At 35.3% G+C, this 24647-nt stretch overlaps 1 protein-coding gene across 2 annotated transcripts in view; it reads right to left on the bottom strand.

Moving 5' to 3' along the window:
- Window positions 1–8950: 8950 nt before the first annotated feature.
- The window catches only part of LOC131063434 (phosphatidylinositol 4-phosphate 5-kinase 6), a 40398-nt gene continuing 24701 nt past the window's right edge, over window positions 8951–24647 (bottom strand). For both annotated transcript variants that reach the window (XM_057997238.2, XM_057997239.2), the window contains exons 7-9: window positions 11064–11221; window positions 10140–10296; window positions 8951–9995 (exon numbers count right to left, since the gene is read on the bottom strand). In XM_057997238.2, coding sequence (XP_057853221.2) covers window positions 9707–9995; window positions 10140–10296; window positions 11064–11221 — 604 coding nt within the window. In that variant the 3' untranslated portion in view covers window positions 8951–9706. The remainder of the gene's footprint in view (window positions 9996–10139; window positions 10297–11063; window positions 11222–24647) is intronic.

The following is a 24647-nucleotide window of genomic DNA, read 5'->3' as shown; positions in this document are numbered from 1 at the left end:
GCAAAACTAATCCCAGATCATTCCTTATGACATAACCAATTCCTGAGATCTCAGGGTTTCTTTTAGAAGCACCATCAAAATTGAGTTTATAGAAACCCAAGTTTGGAGGCTTCCATTTAATCTATTTTTTGTTAATGAGTTTGGGTGTATTAATCATCAGGCTACCCTTGAATGGAAGAGATATATATTTCCATTCAGAGAGTAGTTTATTATCCCATGAAGAAAATGTTGAGTGCAAATTTCTCTTTTTAGCTACATGAGCTTTGACAACTTTTGAGATCGAGGATTCAATCCTATCGAGGACCTCAGATATACTATTGCATTCTTTCCTAAAGATTCTCTTGTTTCTTTCCCACCATATGTTCCATATCAGGATAGTGGGAGAAATATACCAAATGCAAGAGAAAAAAGAATCCATAAACAATAGGGGTCAGGAATCAAATACTGATACAAGCTCAGAATGAAGGGGGGTTGTCCAATTTAGCTTTGATTGAAGCCATTTCCAACATTGAAAAGCAAAGGGGCAATTTAAAAGAAGGTGGTTCGTAGACTCAATTTCCTCATTACATAGCACATAGTTAAAAGGTTGTGCTATATTCAATGAAGACAACCTATTACTTGTTAGGATCTTTCCTCTCAATGCCAGCCATGTAAAAGATCCTGCTTTTTGGAGGCCTTCTCCCGACCAGCAGAAGACAAATCTCCTATGAGGTGCACTATGCTCTCTATGATCCAATACTTTGTATCCATGCTTGACTAAATAATTACCAGATTTGGATGGTAGCCATAAAATTTTGTCTAGTGTGTCTTTGTAAAAAATGATCCTCTTATTTAATTTTAAAAAAAGGAGTTGTTGCTGACAAAGAGGGGGTGCATTGTCAAAAACATCCTTCCACACTGGTCTATGGAAACCACCTTGCACAAGATAAAAGTAACCGCTAACACTGTTGTCCTAGGAAGCCAGAAGACACCTCTTGATATCTTGAAGCCCAAAGGAGGGTAGTCATTCCATGAATCCTCCCAAAATAAAGTCTTGTTCCGATTTTGGATTAGCCAAGATAAGTTTGGTAAGAAGATATGCCTACAGGACAGTATAAAGTTCCACATTTGTGATCCTTTGGGAGGGTCCAATGCAGTAAAGATTCTTTCTGGGTCTTTTGAATCCAGATATTTGGCTGTTATGATAGATGCCCAAAGAGAATCGTTGATGGAGTAAAAATTCCACAAGAATTTTGCCCCAAGGGCCTTATTTCTGTAGTCAATGTTATGAAACCGAGCCCCTCCAAATCATTTGTCAATGCACACTTTCTCCCATGCCAGCAAGTGGATCTTGCTCTGGAGATTCTTATTTCCCTTACATAAGAAACTTTTTAGGATGGTTTCAATATCTGACTTAACTTGCTTTGGCATGGGGAGAACTGCCATAATGTAATTTGGGATTGTGGCCAATACTACCCTTATTAAAAGGATTCTTCCTGGTAAAGAAATCCATGTATTCTTCCATGAGGCAATCCTATTTTTGGTAGAAGAAATGATATTTTCCCAAAATCTCCTTTTCATGCAACCTGCAAATAGAGGGATGCCTAGATATTTATTTGATATTATTATAAATTAATTAATATTTATTAACAAATGATATTCATTATGTAGCATGTAATGATAATATTATTAAATAAATGGACCATCAATCCTCTAAGGGACCCACACGACCTTTAAAAGCAACCACTCTTTGAAACGGTCACCTCCCTTGGAAAGATAGTGACTCTTCTTTAATCACCACCTCCTCACCCTTATAAAACATGGAGAGAAAGGCACGGTGGAGGAGGAGAAAAGAGAGGGAAAAAAGAACGGAGAAGGATGGAGGGCAGTCAAGTCTAATTCAACAACCCACTGAGGTGCGTAGTATCATATATCATCCACACTATATATAGGTTATGCATGGCATAATTAAATATAAAAACATTATAATCATATCTTACAATTTCTTATCAGTCTTAGACAATATAAATGCTACCAAACTTAGAGCATATAAATATTGTCAAATAGTATTTAGAAGATATAAATATTATCAAACTTAGAAGATATAAGTACTGTCAAACAGTGTTTAGAAGATATAAATACTCTCAGCTTTAATAGATATAATTGTTGTCATATTATTTATTAGAGTTAATAGACATAATGGTGGTCATAATTACTTATCAAAATTAATAGATATAATTGTTGTCATAACGTTTAACCAATTTAATAAATATAAATATTTTCATAATGTTATCAGATTAAATAGGGATAAATATTATCATATTGTTTATCGGATCTAATAGATATCAATTTTGTCATAGTACTTATTAGATTAAATAAGACGTAAATGTTATCATGTTGTTTATCAAATTATATAGTTATAAGTGTTATCATAGATCATCATTCTTAGTGTTAAAGAGAGGCTTTTAAGGAAAAAAGTCTCTTGCATTTGATCTTTGTAAGTTAATTGTCTCAATCTCCTAAGTTGACCATAAGGGGACAATACAAGTGGTATCAGAGCATAATCCTACCATCCTATGGGACAAAACTACAACATTTCTCTTTAATATGTGTGTACTTTTCAAATGAATATTTCATTCCTTAAGTGTATGCTTCCTACCTTGTGAATATTTGTGATTACTAAATCTATTCTTCATGTATGTTCTTTACCTAGCAGGTATTCATAGGTGTATGGCTCGTGCCATACATGCATTCATACAGGTTTCATACCTTGTCATGCATATGCTTCATGTTCTATGCACTTATGTACATGCTCCCTACTTTAAAGTCTATTTGTGTGAATTCTTATGTGCTTAATGTCTTACTTGTATTTATGTGCTTTACATGTATACTTCATACTACATGTGTATTCATGTGAATGCTTCTTACCCTAAGTAAATAATTGACAATGTAATTTGAATAATGTCATATTAAATTGAATTCTTAACCTATAGATTACAGTGATCTGATTCTTGGCCTTTCTCTAATACTTGCAAAGATAGGGAGTGTGTGGGGGAAAGGCAAAGTAAGTCGGTCACATGGGGAAAATGTCCCAAGATGGGTAGCAAACCTTCAGGGAGCCGCATGTAGACTATGTCATGTGCCCTTGGCACAGTAAATCTTCCATCTTGTAAGGTTTAGCAGAATAGGGAAGAGGAGTCTCATGCGATCTATGGGAAGTTAATCATACAATAAATTAATATTATATTATTATATGTGGTTCTACTTTTGATTGATCTAGAATAGTCCCAAAGATATGAATTGACTGGCAAACGTGGATCAATCCAATGTGCTTTAAATTACATTCTTACTCTAAGTGTACTCTTCATATGTGTGCTTGTGTTTGCCTCACACTTGTTTACTCCTTGGGGACATTTCTCATGTATGCTTAATGTCTGTTGGTGTGTATTGTTTCATTCTTTAGATGCTTGATGTGTATTCATTGCCTTATGCCTAAAATATGTACTTCATGCCTTACATACATTTATGATTCATGACTTGCAGCTATTCAATGACCATTTGTTTCATATGCTTTAAAACTATTTGTATGCCTTGAATAAATGCTCATCTATTTGTATGTATGCTTCATGTCCTAAATGCTTTGTGTATTCATATGGATGTTTTACACCTTATGTGTATTCATGGGTATGATCATGTCGTAAGTGTTTTCATGTGTATGACTCAGGCCATATTTATATTCATGCCCTGAAATGTATATGTTTCATATTCTACATGTGTATGAGTGCCTACATATATGCCTAATGCTTTGCTCATTTTTATGTGCTTTACATGTGTAATTTATACTTCATGTGTTTTCATGCAAATGCTTCTTTCCTTAAGTATATTCATGCTTATTCTCTATGTCCTATATGTATAATTTATGTTTTATGTGTGTACTCATTGCCTTAAGTGTATACTTCATGCTTTAAGTACATTCATGTGCCTTATGTATGTTTCTCTTAAATGTGTGTTTCATGTAATTAGGTGTTTTTTTTATGATTGATGTGTCTTCAGCATGTTCACTCCATGAGTGTCTTTCTTATATGCTTTGTACCTTAGGTGCATTTGTGTATTACTTCAGGCCTTACATATCTAAAGTGCATATTTCATGCCTTAGTGTATATTACTTTGTGCTTTATATGAATGTTTCATGCCTTATGTATATTACTTCATGATTACATGTGTGTTATTTCATACTTCTTGTATACACTTCCGGACTTTTGTGCTATATGTTTGATATGTATTTAAGTGAATTGTTTCATGCTTTAAGTATTTGATGCATATTACTTGCCTTATACCTACTTCGTGTTTAACATGAATTTACTTGTCTACATACCTTATGAATGATTCATGCCTTAAGTGTGTCCATGTGTGTACTTCATGTTTTTGGCACCACATGTATATGATCCATGCCTTACATGTATTCAAGTGTGTAATTCATGCTTTGCAAGTATTCATGTGTACGATTCATGCTTTCAAGTGTGTGATTCATGCCTTGTATAACTTCATGTGTATGATTCATGCCTTACGTGTGTTCTGGTATAATTCATGTCTTATATGTATATGATCCATGCCTTGCATATGTTCATGTGTACACCTTATGCTTTATGCCTCTTGCGTATTCATGTATTGCTTCATGTAAATTTGTCATGCCTTACATATGTCTATGTTGTTGTGGATATGCTTGTATCTCATGCTTGCTTCATGCACAATGTGTCTTCAACATGAATACTTCATGGATATTTTGTATGTGTACCCCTCTCAAATATGTATCTTGCATGTATGTTTCATACTTTATGCTTATTTATTTGTTTGACCCGTGTATGTCATGTTTTCGACATGCTAAATTCATATGTGTTCCTTCCTTATGTTTAGTTATCCATGAACATGTTTCATAAATATTCACAAATGTTTTTTAAGAGCTATACTCTTGCATCCCATCTAAAATGAAGTGTATGTTTTAGATCGCTAAGGTCCTTTCTGCAAACATGAGCCCCACACTCATAATAACATGAGAAGGATAACATAGGGATTATTGAACATGAAATAATATTATCATTAAATAAATGGACCACCGATCCTCTAAGGGACCCACGCAGCTTTTAAAAGCAACTACTCTTTGAAACGGTCACCTCCCTTGGAAAGGTAGTGACTCTTCTTTAATCGCCACCTCCTCACCCTTATAAAACATGGAGAGAAAGGCAAGGTGGAGGAGGAGAAAAGAGAGGGAAAAAAAGAACGGAGAAGGATAGAGGGAAGTCAGGTCTGAGTCAGCATCCCACTTAGGTACATCATATATCAGCCACACTATCTATAGGTTATGCATTGCATAATTAAATATAAAAACATGATAATCATATCATACAATTTATTATTGGTCTTAGACAATATAAATGCTATCAGACTTAGAGGGTATAAATATTATCAAATTGTATTTAGAAGATATAAATATTATCAAACTTAGAAGATATAAGTACCGTCAAATAGTGTTTAGAAGATATAAATACTATCAGCTTTAATAGATAACATTTAATCAATTTAATAAAAATAAATACTTTCATAATGTTATCAAATTAAATAGGGATAAATATTATCATATTGTTTATCAGATCTAATAGATATCAATGTTGTCATAGTGCTTATCAGATTAAATAAAACATAAATGTTATCATGTTGTTTATCAGATTAAACAGTTATAAGTGTTATCATAGATCATCATTCTTAGTGTTAAAGAGAGGCTTTTAAGGAAAAAAGTCTCTTGCATTTGATCTTTGTAGGTTAATTGTCCCAATTTCCTAAATTGATCATAAGGGGACAATACACAATCCAAGTCTTGAGTCCACCCTTATCAATTTGCCTTTAGAATAATTTATATTGGTAGATCTTTGAAAGTGTCTAGCTCTACAAGAATTCATGCAAATGTTGTATGCATGAAATCTTGAATCTTGGTTTGTGGTCATGAGTTATCAATTGCTTCAAAGCAAGATTCAAACCAATAATGGAGGGGAAGATCTAGGAGACAAATCCAAATTGGTATGACAGAAAATGATTTAGTAGACGGAGAGAATTATCTTTCTTAAGCCTGTGTGTCCGGTGTAGGTGTGGCTTCCGAAATCTCCTCCACCAATTTTGGAAGGTGTCTTGTTATAAAGCCATTGAAAACTCTATTGGTTGGTTTCTAAAGGTATCCACTTCTTTTGGGGCATGTGTCTTCACTCATTTTTTAGTGGATGTTGATCTCTCCTTACCTTCTCATGGAGACAAGGTTTTGACGGTTGAGGATAGGTTTTGGACTCAACCATTGGATTGTGAGGGCATCCCTTTCTCGTGTCATCATTCTTTTGAGGATCATTTGACTGTTGAGGATCTTGTCTCTTCTCGGATGGACTTGCTTATGTGGTGGCCATGTCCTATTGTGTGGACCTCATGGTGGTTCCTCTACAAGCTCTCTTCTTGTTTCTTCACTGGCTTTTGCTCTAATCCAGTCTTCTTTGGTGGATGTTCGCCACCTTGTCTTGTCCTCTTGTCCCCCCTTAGTCTATCGTTTGTCCTCTTGAGGGGAGGCCTTTATCTTCCTCTTCTTATGGAATTTTGGATGATAGCATCGCTTGGACTGTTGTTCGTAGGTGGAGGAGAGGTTATGTGTCCTTCTTTGCCTCTTTCTCATATTGATAAAGAATGGTTTTTGTTTGGGGTCAAGACCCTTGTTTCCCACTTATTCTTAGCTCCGATCAAAAGTTACCTATCTAGTTTGATTGCTAATCTCACCTCTCATGAGATTCTTTATTATTGCCTTGATGGTTGTATATGTATGAGGTTTGGTCCCTTCCCTGCTTTATCTAATCAAAACTTCAAGATTTGATTCCATTCCACCCACTTTTTTTGTGAATGTGTTGTACATTATGTCTTGTATAAAGTAATATAATAGAACCTTATTTATCATAAAAAAATAAATAAATAAAATTAAATATTAATAGATTATATTTATTCAATCTTAATTTTAACATTCTTATAACCATTGTTCATTTGAAATGTCAACATTTTATTATAGTATATAATCAACTTAACAACGAAATCATATTTTTTCTTTTATTTACATATCTAATTATTTTTAGTATACCCCTCCAGAAGCCTTCTTTTGTATATATTATATTTAATACACATTTGGAAGTATCTTTTCAATTTTAAAACGTATATTATCAATAATAAAAAATAATATCACATTAATAAAAATTCAAAAACATTTAATTAATTTCAACAATTATATAATATATATTTCAATTAAATTACATAAAAAAAGCAAGAACTAACAAATCTATAATAAAGTTCACATACTTAAATTCACTCCATGTCAACTTCTTCAAACTTCCCACATTCAGAGGGGCATAAATAAAAATTTATTTGTGTTGAAATGTGATTTCTTCAACAATATTTTGATTACCCCAAAAGGCCTTGCTTTGTTGCAATTAGAATGGTAGGGGATGGAGAAGAATCAATTCACCATCTCAACCACTAGCTGTGTGTCCAAGCAATCTCCAAGATATCACCTCATAGTGCCATATTATGGTTGTCTTGCTCTTTTGAGCTTATTCAAAGACACTTCCAAATAATCAAGATGGGTCTAAGACCTATGTAACTCCCATGGGCCATCCATGATGGTAATATAAGTTTCTCATTTTGTAGAGTTGATGATTTGAAGACCTTCTATCTTCCTCGGAATGTCCATATTCATCGTGCAGGTTGTTCATATGTTGTGGACTTCCAATGATCTCAAGATGTCATAAACTGTCTAGAATAACCTTAATCCATCCTAGGCACTTGTTCAATTCCCCTAAACAAGGGAACTTTAAAAAAATACAAACTCAAAAATCTGTTAAACAAATTTGTCTGATATCGGTGCTTGTTTCTCCATTCTTGACATTTTACCATGGTTCAGATGCAAATGTTAAATTTTTCATTCCAAGTTTTATTTACTTATGGCATATTTCACATTTTGACCTACTATCACAATTGATCATACTTTAGTTGACTAGACATTTTGCTTGGTTTGCCAAATATGCTCACTTTAGAGATATTTTATGATAATGCTTAGTTTCGAGAAGTGTATATTTCATACTTTTGTTGACTAAATATTTTGCTTAGTTTCCCAAATATGGCTATATTTTACTTAGTTTCCCAAATATGGCTATCTTTAGTTTTATGCTTAGTTTTACAGAATGTATATTAGTTCTCTGCCATCCAAACTCATTAAATGATCACTCTAACAATTAGTTGAAAAGTATTTTCAACTTGCACTGTACTTCCATGTCAAGTGCATACAAATCTCTTCATTACTGCATTCGATAGTTTCCCAAATTCAATAGCTTAAAATGGCAATGACAATTGTATAATTATATTCGAAGCTGTATGATGGGCAATGTTATCTTGTCTCTCCAACTCTATTTAAATGCTACATTAGCCATTGATGTATGTCATTTTCCATTAAAGTCTAATAATTTTGGCTTACAGTTGTGTAAGCCTTGTTGCCCAATAACCAATTGCATGCCACTGATTGAATAATTTAGCATTTCATTATACCATACAGATTACATTCCGTTCACTATTTATCACAGTGAGAATTGGAATACATTTAAATTTATCCTGAGACCAGAGCTTAATTTCCAAGTTTATGTTGTTCAATACACCGTATACAGTTAGTTACATGCTTAGAACCAATTCTAGTAACTGAATTAATTGACACAAGGATTCACCATGATATCGAGTAGCATCAATGATTGTTAATATAAAGGCTATGTTTTCAACCTCGCCATTTTTTCGTAAATAATACTTCCAAAAGGAATTTTACTTACCTTTGGAAACCATCTTAACTTTGAACCATATCAATATTTACTGCCTTCCATGCTTTCCTTTCACACGTTATATTTGCCATTCATGTAAAAATAAGCTGCAGTGATTGTTTTGAATGTCGTTAACTTGCATATCAAATATTTACATAATGTGAAAAATATAAAAATCCCACATTGACATCACATTCATATTGGCTAGATTTTTTGTTATGGATGGGCTACAGAATTTTCTTTACCATACAAAAACAAGTGAGACTTAATTGTGTAGCAGTTGCCAAAAGGGAAAACCTTGATGCAGCAAAATTAGGAAGCTCAGATATCAATTTTTCATTGTATACTCTGTACATTTTATTCAGGAACTCCCCAGATACCCGTTAAGTTGTGTGCAACTACTACTCTCCAGGTATTCGAAGTAGCAAATAAATTCAATGCCGGATTTTACCCTCGCAGAAATAGTTATCTTCAAAAGAGAATGATTGGTGAATAAATGGCAAGAGTCCTGCCATATCTATAAACAGCTGTTTGCAGAGTCATAATATTCTGACCTACTGGCAACTGATTTGACAAAAATACAGGGATTTAGACACTTCTCTGCACCTTTTGGTACTTGGGCCTGGTTTTCACTTTTCAAGTTTAGATCCTGAACAGTTATATGGGCTTTGGAAAAATAGAAAAACCATTCATTTGTAATCATACAAAGTAAGACTGTATGCTATACACATCAAATCTTTGATGCTAAGCCTTTGTTGCAGGTAAAACGAATCCAAACAGCTCCCAAGTTAGATGATTCCTTTTCTGTGGCTCAAAGGTGATATTGTGTGTCGGGAAAAAACTCCTCATTCCTACAAATCTTCAACAAAGGTTCTGCGAATGAAGTCCTGGAACCGTTTAGAGTAGGCTTTGGGATCCACTGCAGATATTGAGAGAGAATCAAATTGAAGGGACTTGTAGACATGCTCAAGTCTCTTGGTGATATCATAATCTTGAAGGATATCTATGATTCCGAAGTGCAAAACTACATCATACGCCTCCCCAAACAAATCTCCTTCTGGATGAGAATTAGAATCCGTGATTGGTGGTCTTCGTTCAGCCCTGGCAGGCATGTTTATGCCCAACCGTATTCCTGCTTTGCTGTTGCACAAAACATCCATATCACCAAATGTGTGTTTAATAGCTGGGATAATAGTTTGAGTCAATTCAAGCATAAATTTATTTCTTGAAGCAATTCTCATAAACCACATTATTGTAGTACTACTTGGCCCCACTATATTATACCTGGGTGCTTCCACAAAGGCTGGCTTCATTTCACCTCGTGCTGATCTGAAAGAGTTGTCAAGGTCAAGTGATACCAGCAGATCACCATTTTGGTCATGTTCTAAAGCAATAAACTCCAAACATTCGGCAGACTTCCACTTATCCTCTAATATCATATCTGCAGATGAAGAAAAGAAGAGTTACAACTGTTAAGCCTGTTATTTGAAAATGAATACTCAAGTTTCACAAAATAGCGGGTAAAATAAACAAACAAAAACTGCTAATGGAAAAGCATGTATGTAAAATACATTTAGGTCATGGTTGATTGCACTAGATGTAATGCATGTGTGAATTTTGATATGTTTATATGTAGACCATTGGATGTCATTAAACTTCTAAAATTTCTGCCATGCAACCAAACTTACCACTAACTCAATACATTTACAAAGAACACTCAGCAAATTGCAGCTCCTTCGGAGAATTAAAACTATTTTTTGAAGCACAGTACTCTAACAATCTGTAATGATCACCACTTCAGGTTGCCCTGATTAAAGATTGAGAGCATCCTTGTTTGTTTTGATCAGACCATCACAATCGTCTCAAATTAAAACGTCAATTGGGACATCCTTTGGCATCATTGCCTGTAGATTAGCTTAAACTATTACTGGTTCAACTTGTTTCACAACGAACAGAAACGAAAAACCATTCAATCATGCTTCCCTTACCATGTATTCAGTTTTGCGTTCTGTATTCTTTGCTTCAATGATATTTTACAAAAGTTCTATAAATATCCTTCATCCAAAATCATCACATTGCATTATAGGCGACAGCTTAGTTGAATGTTTTATTATTTAAACTTGGATGTGGAATAGTCATTAAACAATAGAAATGACTAAATATAAAAATTATATACTAGCTTGTTCACAGAGAAAGCAAATTGATTACCATTAGGGCTTGCCATCAAATCAATAGCACCCTCTGACCCAGACTTCCTAGCTGAAAATATTGTAGGATATTGAGGGGCCTGGAAATGAAGACCCAATAAGAGGCTGTAGTCCATTATTCTCTGTGACTCCAAGAACTCACAGTCAAATTGTATTTGTCTGCAACAGAAGGCATCTTTGATTAGTAAGGTCATCTTAGCAAGAACCTTCAACAGAAAAGCATCTTCGAGTAGTAAGGCATTTTAAATTTTATTAAATTTTCATCTCTCCAAAAGAAATAATGCCCTCAAAAGACCAAGTAATCTTGAATTTCAAAATCAGCATAATAAACTTATAAATAAAATAATAAATAGGTGTGATGAATAGAAACATAGAGGACACTGCTGACTAATGTGGAGAAAAAGATAATATGTTTACAAGATGAAGAAAAAGATTCGACACATTTTTCACTGGACAGTAAGTTTTACAAAAAATGTAAATGCAAATATGAAAATAGTACATGGTAGAATAATTTAGACTTTAAAGATCAATATGTGGATTCATCTTTCTATATGATTAGCTTTTCATAACACAGTAAATAAACTAGTTGAAGCCACTTAAGTACAAAAGATAACAATCATTAAGAAAAATCAACTTTGTGATAATGTGTATTTGACCTCAAAGAAAGGTCAATGTCAGTTGGAACACAAATCAATTGAACCAAAAAAAAAATGGCCCATTGGAATTTGCAAAACGATTGCAGTTCCCCATTGCCACATGTCTTGATCATCACAGACACAGGGACAGAACCCTTTGAAACACTGCACCAAACTAACTTTTGAACCATAATCCATTTTACCATTAGTAAGACATCAGGATTGAAGACTGTTTGATGCTTAGGATTGAATTGAGATCGGCATTCCTGAACCTGGTGCTAGAATAAATAAATCCAAGGAGCATCATTACATATTGGCACAAAATCAAGTCACATTACGACATATGAAGTCTTTGCTTCAGATTGAACAGCATTTAAGGATTCAATATTCAGACCTTGCAATAGAATGAATGGGATGAAGGATTTTCTGAATGATATGAGGGATTCACAATTGTGTGGCAAATTCTAAAATTACCTATTTTAAAAATGATAGCAAAAATTCATCCAGAGCGATTAGCTGAATTAACAGATCTAGGATATTACAAGATAGATCAATATAAATATGCAGTGAAACACTCTGAACAAGTTCTTATATTTTCTAACACTCAATTCATGTCTTAAAACCTCTTGTGAATAGTTGAACACACAGGAAGATAGATTGCCATATCAATTTTCATTGGATGAGAGTTGAATACATAAAACTAATAATTTTTGTTCCCCCAGAGGCTTGTTTCCAGATAAATTTCTGTAAATTTCTGTGTTACCTTGCGTGATGCATTTCTTTAGCTGCTTGCATTCATTCATGTTAAAAGCTTGTTTCTGTTCTGAGATGTATAATGCAAGAGTAAACATATACCATAATCTAGAAAGACAAAAACAAAACTTAAAACAAGAAATGCGTGTTACAAATACACAAAACCTTTGTGTTGAACCTGTAGCAGATGCAGCAAGAGATATCACATCCATGATTACACAGATAGCTTGCTAGAAAATCTATACATTTAACAAATAATATTTTTTAATACGACAATCTCTATAGAAAGATGGTTTTTGTGCGAATATGAATGCAACCAACCATGGAATCAGGAATCTCAGAAAAGATAATGACATTTGCTTTTTATTGGCTAAAGAAAATAATCTTTGTATTTATATTTAATGAAAGTACAGAATAGCAGCTTCACCTGAAGCATACTGAACTATCCCAAAGTGTCAAAACAGATATCAATATATTGGCTACAGCATTACAATATCTTTTCATATTAAAATAAATATCCAAGACATCCTACAAATAAATCTTCAAACTGGCACAAACATTAAAACTCATAATCATTCTTAGGAGAAATAAATTGAAGTACTAATTACAGATATCAATTATTAACTCCATAATGACCACAGTAACATTAATGCACGATCACAACATTTGTTTGAGTTTATTGTTACTAGAATTTCAAGAAAGAATGTGTAAACATAAATGAGAGCGATAGCTTTATACTAACGGAAGCTAGTAATATAGTGCCCATATGTAGTATTTTGAATAGCAAAGCATGCCTTTGTTTTTAAACAAGTCAAGCAGAATGATATGGGTCATGATTGAGGTGATGTTATTACCATGAATAGTACGCAGTTAACACAGACAACCTTTTCTAAAACCTTTGGCAACGTCCAAGCACACAATTCTATGAAGATTTGCAAGAGCAAATCTTTGTATTACTTCTCATCCATTTCGATCTGATGACTTCCCATTCAGTTCTTTGTAAGGGACTTCTCTTATCTATAATATTTACAATTGAAATTTCTAAATAAACAAGGTTTGTGTTGTAATGCATTGTTAAAAATGCCTTTTATTTAATGCACATCTCTTAATATTGTATACTAACAATTATTGCATCTTCCAGGCCCTTCAGGAGCTGGTTGTGTGATCAGAAAAAGCATCGGGCAAGCATATCTGAAACTTCTTGGGGTGAAGCCAAATATTGTTAGGAATCTGCACTAAAACTGTACAATTTTTGGTCTTAAAATTTTTTCTATAATTCATCACTCTCAGAATCAACAGTTTTTAGAGGGAATTTAGCTGTTCTCAAGGTAATCAACATTACTTTTGCTTTCAAATAGGAGAACTAGGGGATATGGAATTGCTCACTCTTCCTTCTTTTTAAAGAACTTATGAAGATCACTTCAGGCCACTGAAGAATTACTTTCTAGAGTTATAAATTGTAAATCATTTGGGTATGGTTTTCTTACATCGAACAGTTTTTGGAGGTTATTTAAGAAAATGTCTTCCATTAATTTAAACCTCCATTCAACCTTTTTCCCATGATGTGGTTCTTCCAGCACACCCTAAAAGTCAAGAATGGACGCTGTATTGTGAAGCAGACATAAGAGTTTGGTATCATGTGAGAGGTCATGACCTTGAACGGTAAATCATGTGGAACTATAAATTGATTTTGTTCATTAGGTGTGTAGACACCTAAAAATGTCTCATTAATTCTACATTAATTATTCGTTTATTTAATTAAGTAATTCTTTAATTATTTGATTAAACCAATTATTTCTTCTAATCATCACCCTTGACTATTACTAATCATTCAACATTTCTAATTATTCACATTTCTATCATTTCATCATTTTATTCAATTAACCCTATCTCAATTATTAATTAAATATTATTTATTTAATTAATTGTGACATATTCCTTAGTTAAATGATCTTTATTATTTAGTTAATTCAATTTCCTATGTTTAGATTATTCAAATTAATTAACTTATTCCTCCAATTCCTCAAATTATAATTCCAATTAATTTCATCCATTTTCATTTCATTTTCTCCCAAATTCAAATTTCACATAATTTCATTTAATTTCATATTTTCAACCTCACATTTCCCTAAATCTGAATTTAAGTTAATTTCATGTGCATTTCAGCATTCGAATGACCAAATTCAAATTCAAATCCAAATTGAAAATGAAAATCAAATTCAATTTCAAATTCCTACAACACATGTTAAAATCAAAACCGATTGATCAAATCAATTGTCTAATCAGTTAACTCATCAATCATCCTTGTTAACTCTCAATCACCTTTTTTTGACTAATCCATCTATTCGGTCTACTGATCAATCAATTCACTTATCTCTCCAATCAATTCAGTCTTCTAATCAATCAATCCAGTCAACTAACTAGTCTATTCAGCTTACTAGTCAATCAATTGAGTTCACTCACCAATCAATTATGTTAACAGATCAATCAATTGAGTTCACTGATCAATCAATTTCAGTTGTCTCCCAATCAGCACTTGAGTTCTATTTCTCACCCACTTTGTGTTGAAAATCTATAAATTCAACATCATTTTCTCAATTCAATCTAGAATCACAGTCTTCAAACAATTGTCTAATCTATGCAAGAATCCCAGTGCAATACCTGAGAGCCACCTACAAGCACAATTCAGAGAAGCACAATGGAAGCCACGATGCAAGATGAGAGAGTTTCATTTATTTTTATTCTTATCTTGTGTTAATTTCTATTGGTTTATGTTTGAAATTGCTTTGTTAGTTAAGGATTTGGTAATTCGTCCTTATTTCCTATTTCTGCATTAATGATTTTTAAGCATGAAAAATTTGGTGAACCCGATGTGAACTAACAATTTGAAATTTTGTGTATGCTTGTAGGTTTCCATTTTTGGCAAGTTTCCGTTTTTGGCAGGTTTCCATTTCTGGCAGGTTTTCGTTTTTTGGAAAGTTTCCGTTTTTGGCAGGTTTCCATTTTTGGCAGGTTTCCGTTTTTTAAAAAATTTCGTTTTTTGCAGGTTTCCATTTCTGGAAAGTTTCCGTTTTTGGTAGGTTTTCATTTCTGGAAAGTTTCCATTTTTGGCAAGTTTATGTTTCTGAAAAGTTTTCATTTTTGGAAAGTTTCCATTTTTGGCAAGTTTCTGTTTCTGAAAAGTTTTCATTTCTGGAAAGTTTCTATTTTTGGCAGTTTCCATTTTTAGCAAGTTCCTCATGTTAAAAGAAAAAATTAATTGAAAAAAAAAACCTCTCTATTCTTTCATTTTTCTTAAATTCTAGTCTTTTAGTGTTTTGTTTTATAACAGATCATTGATAAACACTAAAGCAGATTTTTGTAACCAAAGGGAAGGAAATCAGGCTGGATAGCCCACCATGTGTCTACTAACGGTATTTTCTCTGCAGGGTTAGAGTAGAGAACTTCTTTTGGTGCTTTTAAAAAGAACAAAATCAAATTATTTCCTGTTCTTTCACAAATTGCTATGAAGGTTAAAAATGAACACCATGCCTGAGTGGAGCAACATCTCCACTTAGAATAGAAAATCATTGCAATGGAAGGATAAAAAGAACTTTGTTTTCCATGTCTTCGAAGGGATAGGTATTATGCTCTCCCCTTCAATGGGTGATCAGAAAACCAGACTCTTCTTTTATGCTTTCAGTAATTTTTTGTACTTAAATCCTTTAGAAGACCTGCCCTCCCGAGTTGCTCTTAGGGCGCCATTAAGGCCGGTGAGAGGGGAACGACCTAAGTGGCAACGGCTAAAGCCAAGTAATCCAAGCCACTATAAATAAATGTGTATGTGATGAAAATCATATGCGACAAGTGTTACATGTTGTCACAACAGCGTTGCGCCTCCCTCAGTGCCTATACGATACGTTAAAATCTATAGAGCGTAACCTCTATAGACTGGGAGACCTCCCTCAACGGAGTGTAAAACGCTGTTGATTGTGACCACTCGAACGGAACCCTTTCTAAACACCTTTGGAATTAGAAGCCCAACTGAGTCGATAACCAGACACTTGAATTATCATAGTGCAAGGGTAGAGAAGACTCCGCCCCCAAGACACACACCATATATCTCCCAGGATAACGGGCCAATTGAGGAGCAATATTCTCTGGTCTAATTTCCGGAAAAAGGCAAAAAAATGGGAGCACCTTAAAGTGTGACAAGGTTGTTTGAGCTGACAGAGTATCAAGATGTGAGCTATGAAAATACGTGTGACCTTTTGACATTAGGAGAGTCTACTTGATGTGATATCGAATTGCCCAAATACAACGAAAACAAAATGGGGTCTTGAAAAAAACTCCAACATTCATGGGAATTTGAAAAAAGTTCCTTAAACAAGTACTTTTTTCATGGTTTTATTCTTTTTGATGTGTATGTTGTGTCATTTGCTACATTTCACCAAGTTCAAACATTTTTAAAAATACCAAAAACAAAGTGGAATCTCAACCAAAGTTTTGTCAAAAACATCAACAAAATCAAATCCCTCAACAAAGTCAAGTTTCAATATCAACAAGATCAAAACCCTGCAGCAAACAAGCTTGTCGACATCAACATCAAATCAAACTTTTGCAACATTCTAGAAATGAAGAAAACATCTTACATGTTGTGATCTTAGGTTCAAACCAATCAAGCAAACATCATGGATTAGCGTTATGCATTTCATAGGGAAGGTGAAGAATTCATCTCTTCCATTCCTATTCCATCGCCATCCATAGAAACATTAGCTCAACAAATCAATACTTTGCAACAACAAATGAGAGAACTGACTAGTCCTAGCAACCATATGGGCTGGTTAGAAAATATGATGAGGGAGATGATAACCACAAGGGAATCATTATCAAGCCAACCTTCTTCTTCTTGTGAGACCATTCAAACATGCCAACCTTCATTCTTCAACAAAATCATTCCTACCTCAGTTCAACCAACATTAGAGTCATGTCAACCTTCTTTCAACCCAACATATCAATCATACCAATCATATCAACCCAACATTCAAAGTACCTCTTTCAACCAAAATCAAGCCTCTTTCAACCAAAAATCAAATCCCTATCAAACAAAGTACAAGTCAAAACTCATTCAACCAAAATCAAACCTCTTTCAACCAAAATCATACTCCTTTCAACCAAAATCAAATCCCTTTCAACCAAAGTCCAAATCAACCACATCTATCCACCATTTCATCATCCCCTAAGGTTACACATGACCAATCCACACTATCTTCATCCAATAGCACAATCTCCCAAGGACTATCCATAGCACAAATCCATTCTAATCCAAGTCATGATTCAGAGAGTCTCGTTCAAGATCGTTTCTCATCAAGTCAAAAAGTTGAAACCTTCCAAGAATCTCCCATAAATATCCAAACTCATTCCCTATGTCAAGAGGACAATCCAAAATCACAAGAAATCAGTCATGAAATAAATCAAGATCAAGAACAAACCTTTTCATGTTACCCAATTTTCGATCAAGATCCCCCCAACCAAGAATCCTATGATGATCCCTTCATTCTCTTCTATTCCACTCATAATGATACCCTTTTGACTCAAGAACAAAGTGTCCTTTCAAGTACCATCCAACATCCATGTCCTAAACAAGATCCCATTATCATTTCTCCTAGTCTCCCTCATGATTCCAATACACAAGTTGTTCATGGACCCCTCATCAATGAAATCACCAATCCAGATCATACTGCAAAGAATAATTTATCAACAATGGTATGTGCACCATCATCAAATGCCAATGTAGTGACAGAAACAAACATAACACCAACAAATGAGATCAACACCTGATTGGCTTCATCATACTCTTCAAGTGCATCAATAAAAACAGGCATAACACCTCCTCATGTCACAACTTCGAAACCAAAATCTATTTGCCTCATACACCCACACTTGAAAGACTGGGGGCAAGAAGGTCTACCACAGCTAGATTGGTTTGAAAATAAGGAGGCTATAGCAGACACTGTACATGAAAGACTCCTAGCTAACTATCCTATTGAAAAAGACAGGTTCATCCAACTCTTCAAACAAAGACCAATGAATTATCTACACAAAGTTCATACCAGCTCAATAACAACATGCACCTAAAAAGATATTACATCTAAGGGTGGGTTCATTTCAATTTTTAGTACTGCATTTGCATATTTCTTTACTGCATTGCATATCTCCATTTCAGAGTGCATCATAGTTGCTTGCATATCACCATTGCACAAAATATAGCTACATATAATTAATACTTTCTCATATAGTTGCATCAATAAAAACACGATGATTGTCTGAGCTATTCACCTGTCTACACTGAAAGGAACGAAGGTTGTCTTGTTTCCTAGATACTTGTTCATGAAATCTTTAGGAGGCCTTTAGTCATTCATCTTCAACGTCACATTGTGATTAAGCTTTATCCTTGGTTGGGTAGAAGTTTCACTACCAAGTCTTGTTACCCAAAATCTATCAATTGCTATATCTCACACATTAATCAAAAGCTCTAAGACATTACAGATACCTAGTTGGTCATGTGGCTAGTAAAAAATCCAATATTCTGCTTCAACACCACTGTAATTGTCATACCCAAGTAGGTTTCATAACTTACAAGTCAAGGCAAAAAAATAAAAGAAAAAAGTGTTATGTCAATCTCAAGGCAAAACAAAAAAAATGATATATTACTGAAATATCACGCATACAAGTGCGACAAAAAAGCTTGACTATGGGAACATGCAAGTAACTCCATCAGGGCTATGGACACCTACTGGCAATGGAGCAATGTTTGAGAAATTATAGTGCATAACCTCGTCAGAGCCCTAAAAGCTTGCTAGCAGCGAGGCTCTATCCAGGTTGCTTTTGAAGTCAGAATAACTCACGTAGCTAGCCACATAGGATTCCAAGGGTCTTTGATGGTTATAAAAGTTGGAATGAACTCAATTGCACACACATGGGCAAAAGAAGATCAAAATTTCAAGAATTGATGAAGAAGTTTTCCGCGCCTCCATTCATAAATCTCAGTTACATAGTGTGTTAGGTTGGATGGTCTAAGTATTTTGAGAATGGATTGAACTCCTATCTCTAAAACGTTTCGCACCTTTAATCCAATTAGTGCATTTCAGAGTGAAAGACACACACACTCATCCTTGTTCGAATAGGAACTACATTTTTGTCATGCATCCTGCATTAGCATAACTCATATCAAAATTTATTGTCTCCACCACATTATGCATCATGTTATTATCATAGGTTTGCATACTTGGGGGCATAACTGAAAAAATTCTAAAAATCATAAAAAGTCGTGAAAAAATCAATCAAAACATTCACAAAATGTCATGAAAAAATCACAAATCACAAAATGTCATGAAAAAATCAAAAAAAACAAAAAATCAAAGCAAGAAAGCATGGGCCATCCATCAAATCAAATCAACAACAGACAAACTCTCAAAATCTACAATCAAACTGATCACATGTCTTGTTAATCAATCTATCCATCAAACTCTATCAAACATCAACTTGTCTTATACAAGAAAGGGTATACTCGAAACCAAACAGATCAGTCTTATACAGGATGTATCATTCCTGAAACCAGACGTTTTGATCATTTTTGTCTTATACAGGATGTGTCCATCCTGAAACCAAACTTTATCTTTATTAGATTAATCCTATCAATCTTATCAATCCAATCCCATAAAATCAATCAATCTACAAATCACTTCAGCCATTTCTTTTCTATAATCAAACTCATTCCTGTCACCAAGTTAACCATTCTTTCATCTCTCAGCTAACATCCTCCTTCTTTCAAGAGATCATTCATGTCGTCAATGCACAAACAATCTCTCGAGGGGGCATTATACCCTAAGTATCACCGGGGCAGTTTTTTTTTGTTTTCTTTGAAATAACGTCGTTTCGACATTGTGTCAAAGAGGGGCAAATGTAGACACCTAAAAATGTCTCATTAATTCTACATTAATTATTCGTTTATTTAATTAAGTAATTCTTTAATTATTTGATTAAACTAATTATTTCTTCTAATCATCACCCTTGACTATTACTAATCATTCAACATTTCTAATTATTCAAATTTCTATCATTTCATCATTTTATTCAATTAACCCTATCTCAATCATTAATTAAATATTATTTATTTAATTAATTGTGACATATTCCTTAGTTAAATGATCTTTATTATCTAATTAATTCAATTTCCTATGTTTAAATAATTTAATTTAAATTATTTAAATTAATTAACTTATTCCTTGAAAGATCCCTGATAGATCTTTGCTGTTAACCTGCTGTAATTTTTTTATTTTTAATTTTGTTTTCCTGTTTATTTAAGTTTTTCTTACAGAACTAGACAGAAGTGCAGAAAGGGTTGTTTGTTTTTGTGTTTTTGATTGTTTAATAGCATAGGAAGGAATAGATAACAGCAAATATGAAACAATACTGAAATAAATGAGGTATACAGCAAAAGTCAGAATTATTGCAAATCGTACCAGGCAGATTTGTCTGAATTACAAAGCCAAACAATGAATCCAATGTATTTCCCAAGCTCTCATACAAATTCAAAGTCAAACTGGAAGATGAAGAATGTTCTCCAATCCCACATACACTGGAAGTGAATACAAGCAATACCCTATACACCACGTGGTGTATTTGCTGCAAATGGCATTCCTCCAGCTGCAATGAACCACGTCTCCACTGGAAAGATGGTAGGCCACGCTGAAACCCTACTGAGAATTGATGCCTCTGTCCTTAATCACCACACACAATGCCTTATAAGTCCGGTGCCAAAGATTGCTGAGGGCTACGTCCCAGCCAATCCTAATCCTGGGGTTTGCGTCCCAGTCTAGAAATCGCTCTCCAGAGCAAATTCATACAAGTTGTCAAATATGCAAAAAGATGATGATAGAATGAAGCTCCTATCCCCTTATAACCCCTCTCAATTGCAAATCGAACCCTAATTGTCTCCAAGTGGCATGGTCTAGTGGAAATGTTATAATTTCTTATTTTAAAGTGGTCATGTTACTAGAAAATGACCTTTTTCCTCATAGACAGAAATCCGCTCACTGAATTGCCCTGAGACCAAAGAGAAAGATTTAAAGAATTTCAAGATCTTTCCAACGAGCTATCACACAATAGGGTGCGCATCCAGATGAGGCCAAAAATCCCCTTATTACTCCAAAATGGCTAACAACTTAGCCTTATTTAATTATTAAACGCTAACTTAGGAAATATTAAAAATATAACCCAAATAGCCATAAAATGCCCAACTGACATTACAAACCCTAAAATCATCCTGTCACCTGTCTGTGACTGAAGTCGGAAATCAAGGATTCACTGGTAGTCTCATCCCTAAAATCTAGGGATGCTCCTAAAATTTAGGAAACAAGCCCAATCTCTCTGAAACTGAACCCAAAGAGGCATCTCATGGAGACCCAACCTTGGGCATGATCAAACCTCCTAAAAAGTAGGAACTGCCTCCTAAAAACAAGGAATGTCTCCCAACTGATCAATAACTGCTAGAATACCAAGTCTCCAACACTGAATAACCATACCGGGTCTCTGTCCAACCCTGTCAGCCTACAAGACCCCATAATAAGCTGACTCACATGTCTCTGCTAGACTGAGCTAGAGTGGGGACATGACAGTCCTCCCCTCTCGGAGATGCTTGCCCACAAGCAACTGTAATGCTGGATGCTGTAAAATGCTCTCACCTTCCCAAGTGGCATCCTCTATGGGAAGATCTCTCCATCGAACCAAATACTCTCGAATCACCCGGCTTCTCAGCCGTCGTTCCCTCACCTCAAGAATCTCATCAGGAACCAAAATCAATTTACCCTCCTCATCCATAGGAGGTAACTCGGGTGAAACTGTAATATGCTGTCCAAGGGCCTTTTTCAGGCAAGATACATGAAATACATTATGAATCCTGCTGCCAGGTGGTAACTCAACCTCATATGCAACCTCTCCCACTCGCCTGAGTACCCTGTATGGACCATAAAAATGTGGTTTGAGCTTCTCAGCTCCCCCCCTTTTTAGGGTGCTCTGCCGATATGGTTGTAAGCGCAGAAAGACCATATCATCCACCTCAAATGCTCTCTCAATCCTGTGCCTGTCTGCGTACATCTTTTGCTGATTTTGGGCCTGCTGTAAATTCTCCCTGAGAGATCTCATGACATCCTGGTTCTCCTGTAACCAATCCTGAGCCAAAGGGACTCTACTATCACTAATTGCCAAATCAGTGAAAGATAATGCCTCATATCCATAGAGAGCTCTGAAAGGCGTCATGCCAATGGACATATGGTGAGTGGTATTATAACAATACTCGCCCAAATACAACCAACGTACCCATGCTTTTTGTTGCCCTGACACATAGTTACGCAAATATCCCTCAACCCACTTGTTGACTATCTCGGTCTGTCCATCAGTTTGAGGGTGGTAACTAGTACTAGGTGTCAACTCAGTGCCTGTAAGCCTGAAAAGTTCCTGCCAAAAGGAACTCATGAACCTGCTGTCCCTGTCACTCACAATGGTCTTGGGAAGACCATGGAGTCTAAATACCTCCCTGAAAAATAACTCAGCCACCTGTGATGCTGTGAAATCCAGTGCAATGGGAAAGAAGTGGGCATACTTTGTTAGCCTATCCACAACAACATAAATACAATCTTTCCCCTGAACCCGAGGAAGACCTGTAATGAAATCCATTGAGATCCCTGTCCACTTCTGTTCCGGTATAGGTAAGGGTTGCAACAACCCCGCTGGGTAGGTATGCTCCGACTTGTTCTGCTGACAAGTCATACACTCACGGACATGGCGTAAAACATCATCTTTGAGACCCTTCCAAGAGAATCTCTCACGAACCGCCCTGTAAGTCTTACCATATCCTGGATGTCCTGCTGTAGGAGTATCATGGAGAGCATGCAAAATTTGTTCCTTCAACTGAGAACTCGGAACAAGATAAACCCTACCCTTGTAGTAGATAATATCATCTACCACACTATATCTGTCATCCACTATCAAACCATCCATGATCTCACAAGCATGCTGATCCTTGGAATACTCAACTAAGAGTTGAGCCTTCCAATCTGCTGAAATCTCGCTCAATGAGCAAAGGGCAGCCAATGAAGGTTTCCTAGAGAGTGCATCAGCCACAGTATTATTCTTCCCCTTTATGAATTCGATATCGAAGTCATAAGCCTGAATTTTGCTAATCCATTTTTGTTGTCTATCATTAAGCTCTGTTTGATTTAGGAAGTATTTCAGACTGTTGTGATCAGTTCTTACCACAAATTTGCTGCCAACAAGATACTGTCTGAGTTTGGCTAACGCATGCATGATAGCCAACATTTCCTTGTCGTAGGTAGAGTACAACCTCTCATTATTTTGCAACTTTCTGCTCTCATAGGCAATGGGATGTTTGTTCTGCATCAACACGGCTCCTATACCAAATCCTGAGGCATCACACTCTAGAACAAAGGGCTGCGAGAAATCAGGTAGTGCCAAGACAGGACAAGTGCTCATCACCTCCTTGAGTCTATCAAAGACCCCCTGCGCTTGTTCTGTCCATCTGAAGGCCCCCTTTTTTGTAAGATCTGTCAAAGGTGCCGCCAACTGAGAGAACCCCTTCACAAATCTCCTATAATAAGCACACAATCCAAGGAATCCACGTAACTCCGTAATGTTCTGAGGGACGGGCCAATTCTGAATTGCCTGAATCTTCTCCTCATGCACCTTCACTCCATCAGCACTGATCACATGTCCCAAATATAACACCTCCCTCAATCCAAACTCAAATTTGGAAAGCTTAGCAAATAGAGACTGATCCTCCATTATGCCAAGTACCTCCTCAAGATGTCTGAGATGATCCTCCCAAGTACAACTGTAAATCAATATATCATCAAAGAACACTAGAACCGACTTCCTCAACTGCTTGTTGAAGATATGGTTCATACAGGACTGGAAAGTAGCTGGTGCATTGGTAAGGCCAAAAGGCATTACCAAGAACTCATAATGCCCATAGTGACAACGGAAAGCAGTCTTGTGTACATCCTCAGTGCATACACGAATCTGATGGTAGCCTGAACGAAGATCAATCTTAGAGAAATAGACAGCCCCATGTAACTCATCCAACAACTCATCTATGCGCGGAATAGGATATCTGTTTTTTATTGTCTTCTTGTTCAAGG

Source organism: Cryptomeria japonica, chromosome 10 (genome assembly GCF_030272615.1).
Source record: "Cryptomeria japonica chromosome 10, Sugi_1.0, whole genome shotgun sequence".
NCBI classification, from domain to species: Eukaryota; Viridiplantae; Streptophyta; class Pinopsida; order Cupressales; family Cupressaceae; genus Cryptomeria; species Cryptomeria japonica.
This window is presented reverse-complemented; position numbering and strand designations above follow the sequence as displayed.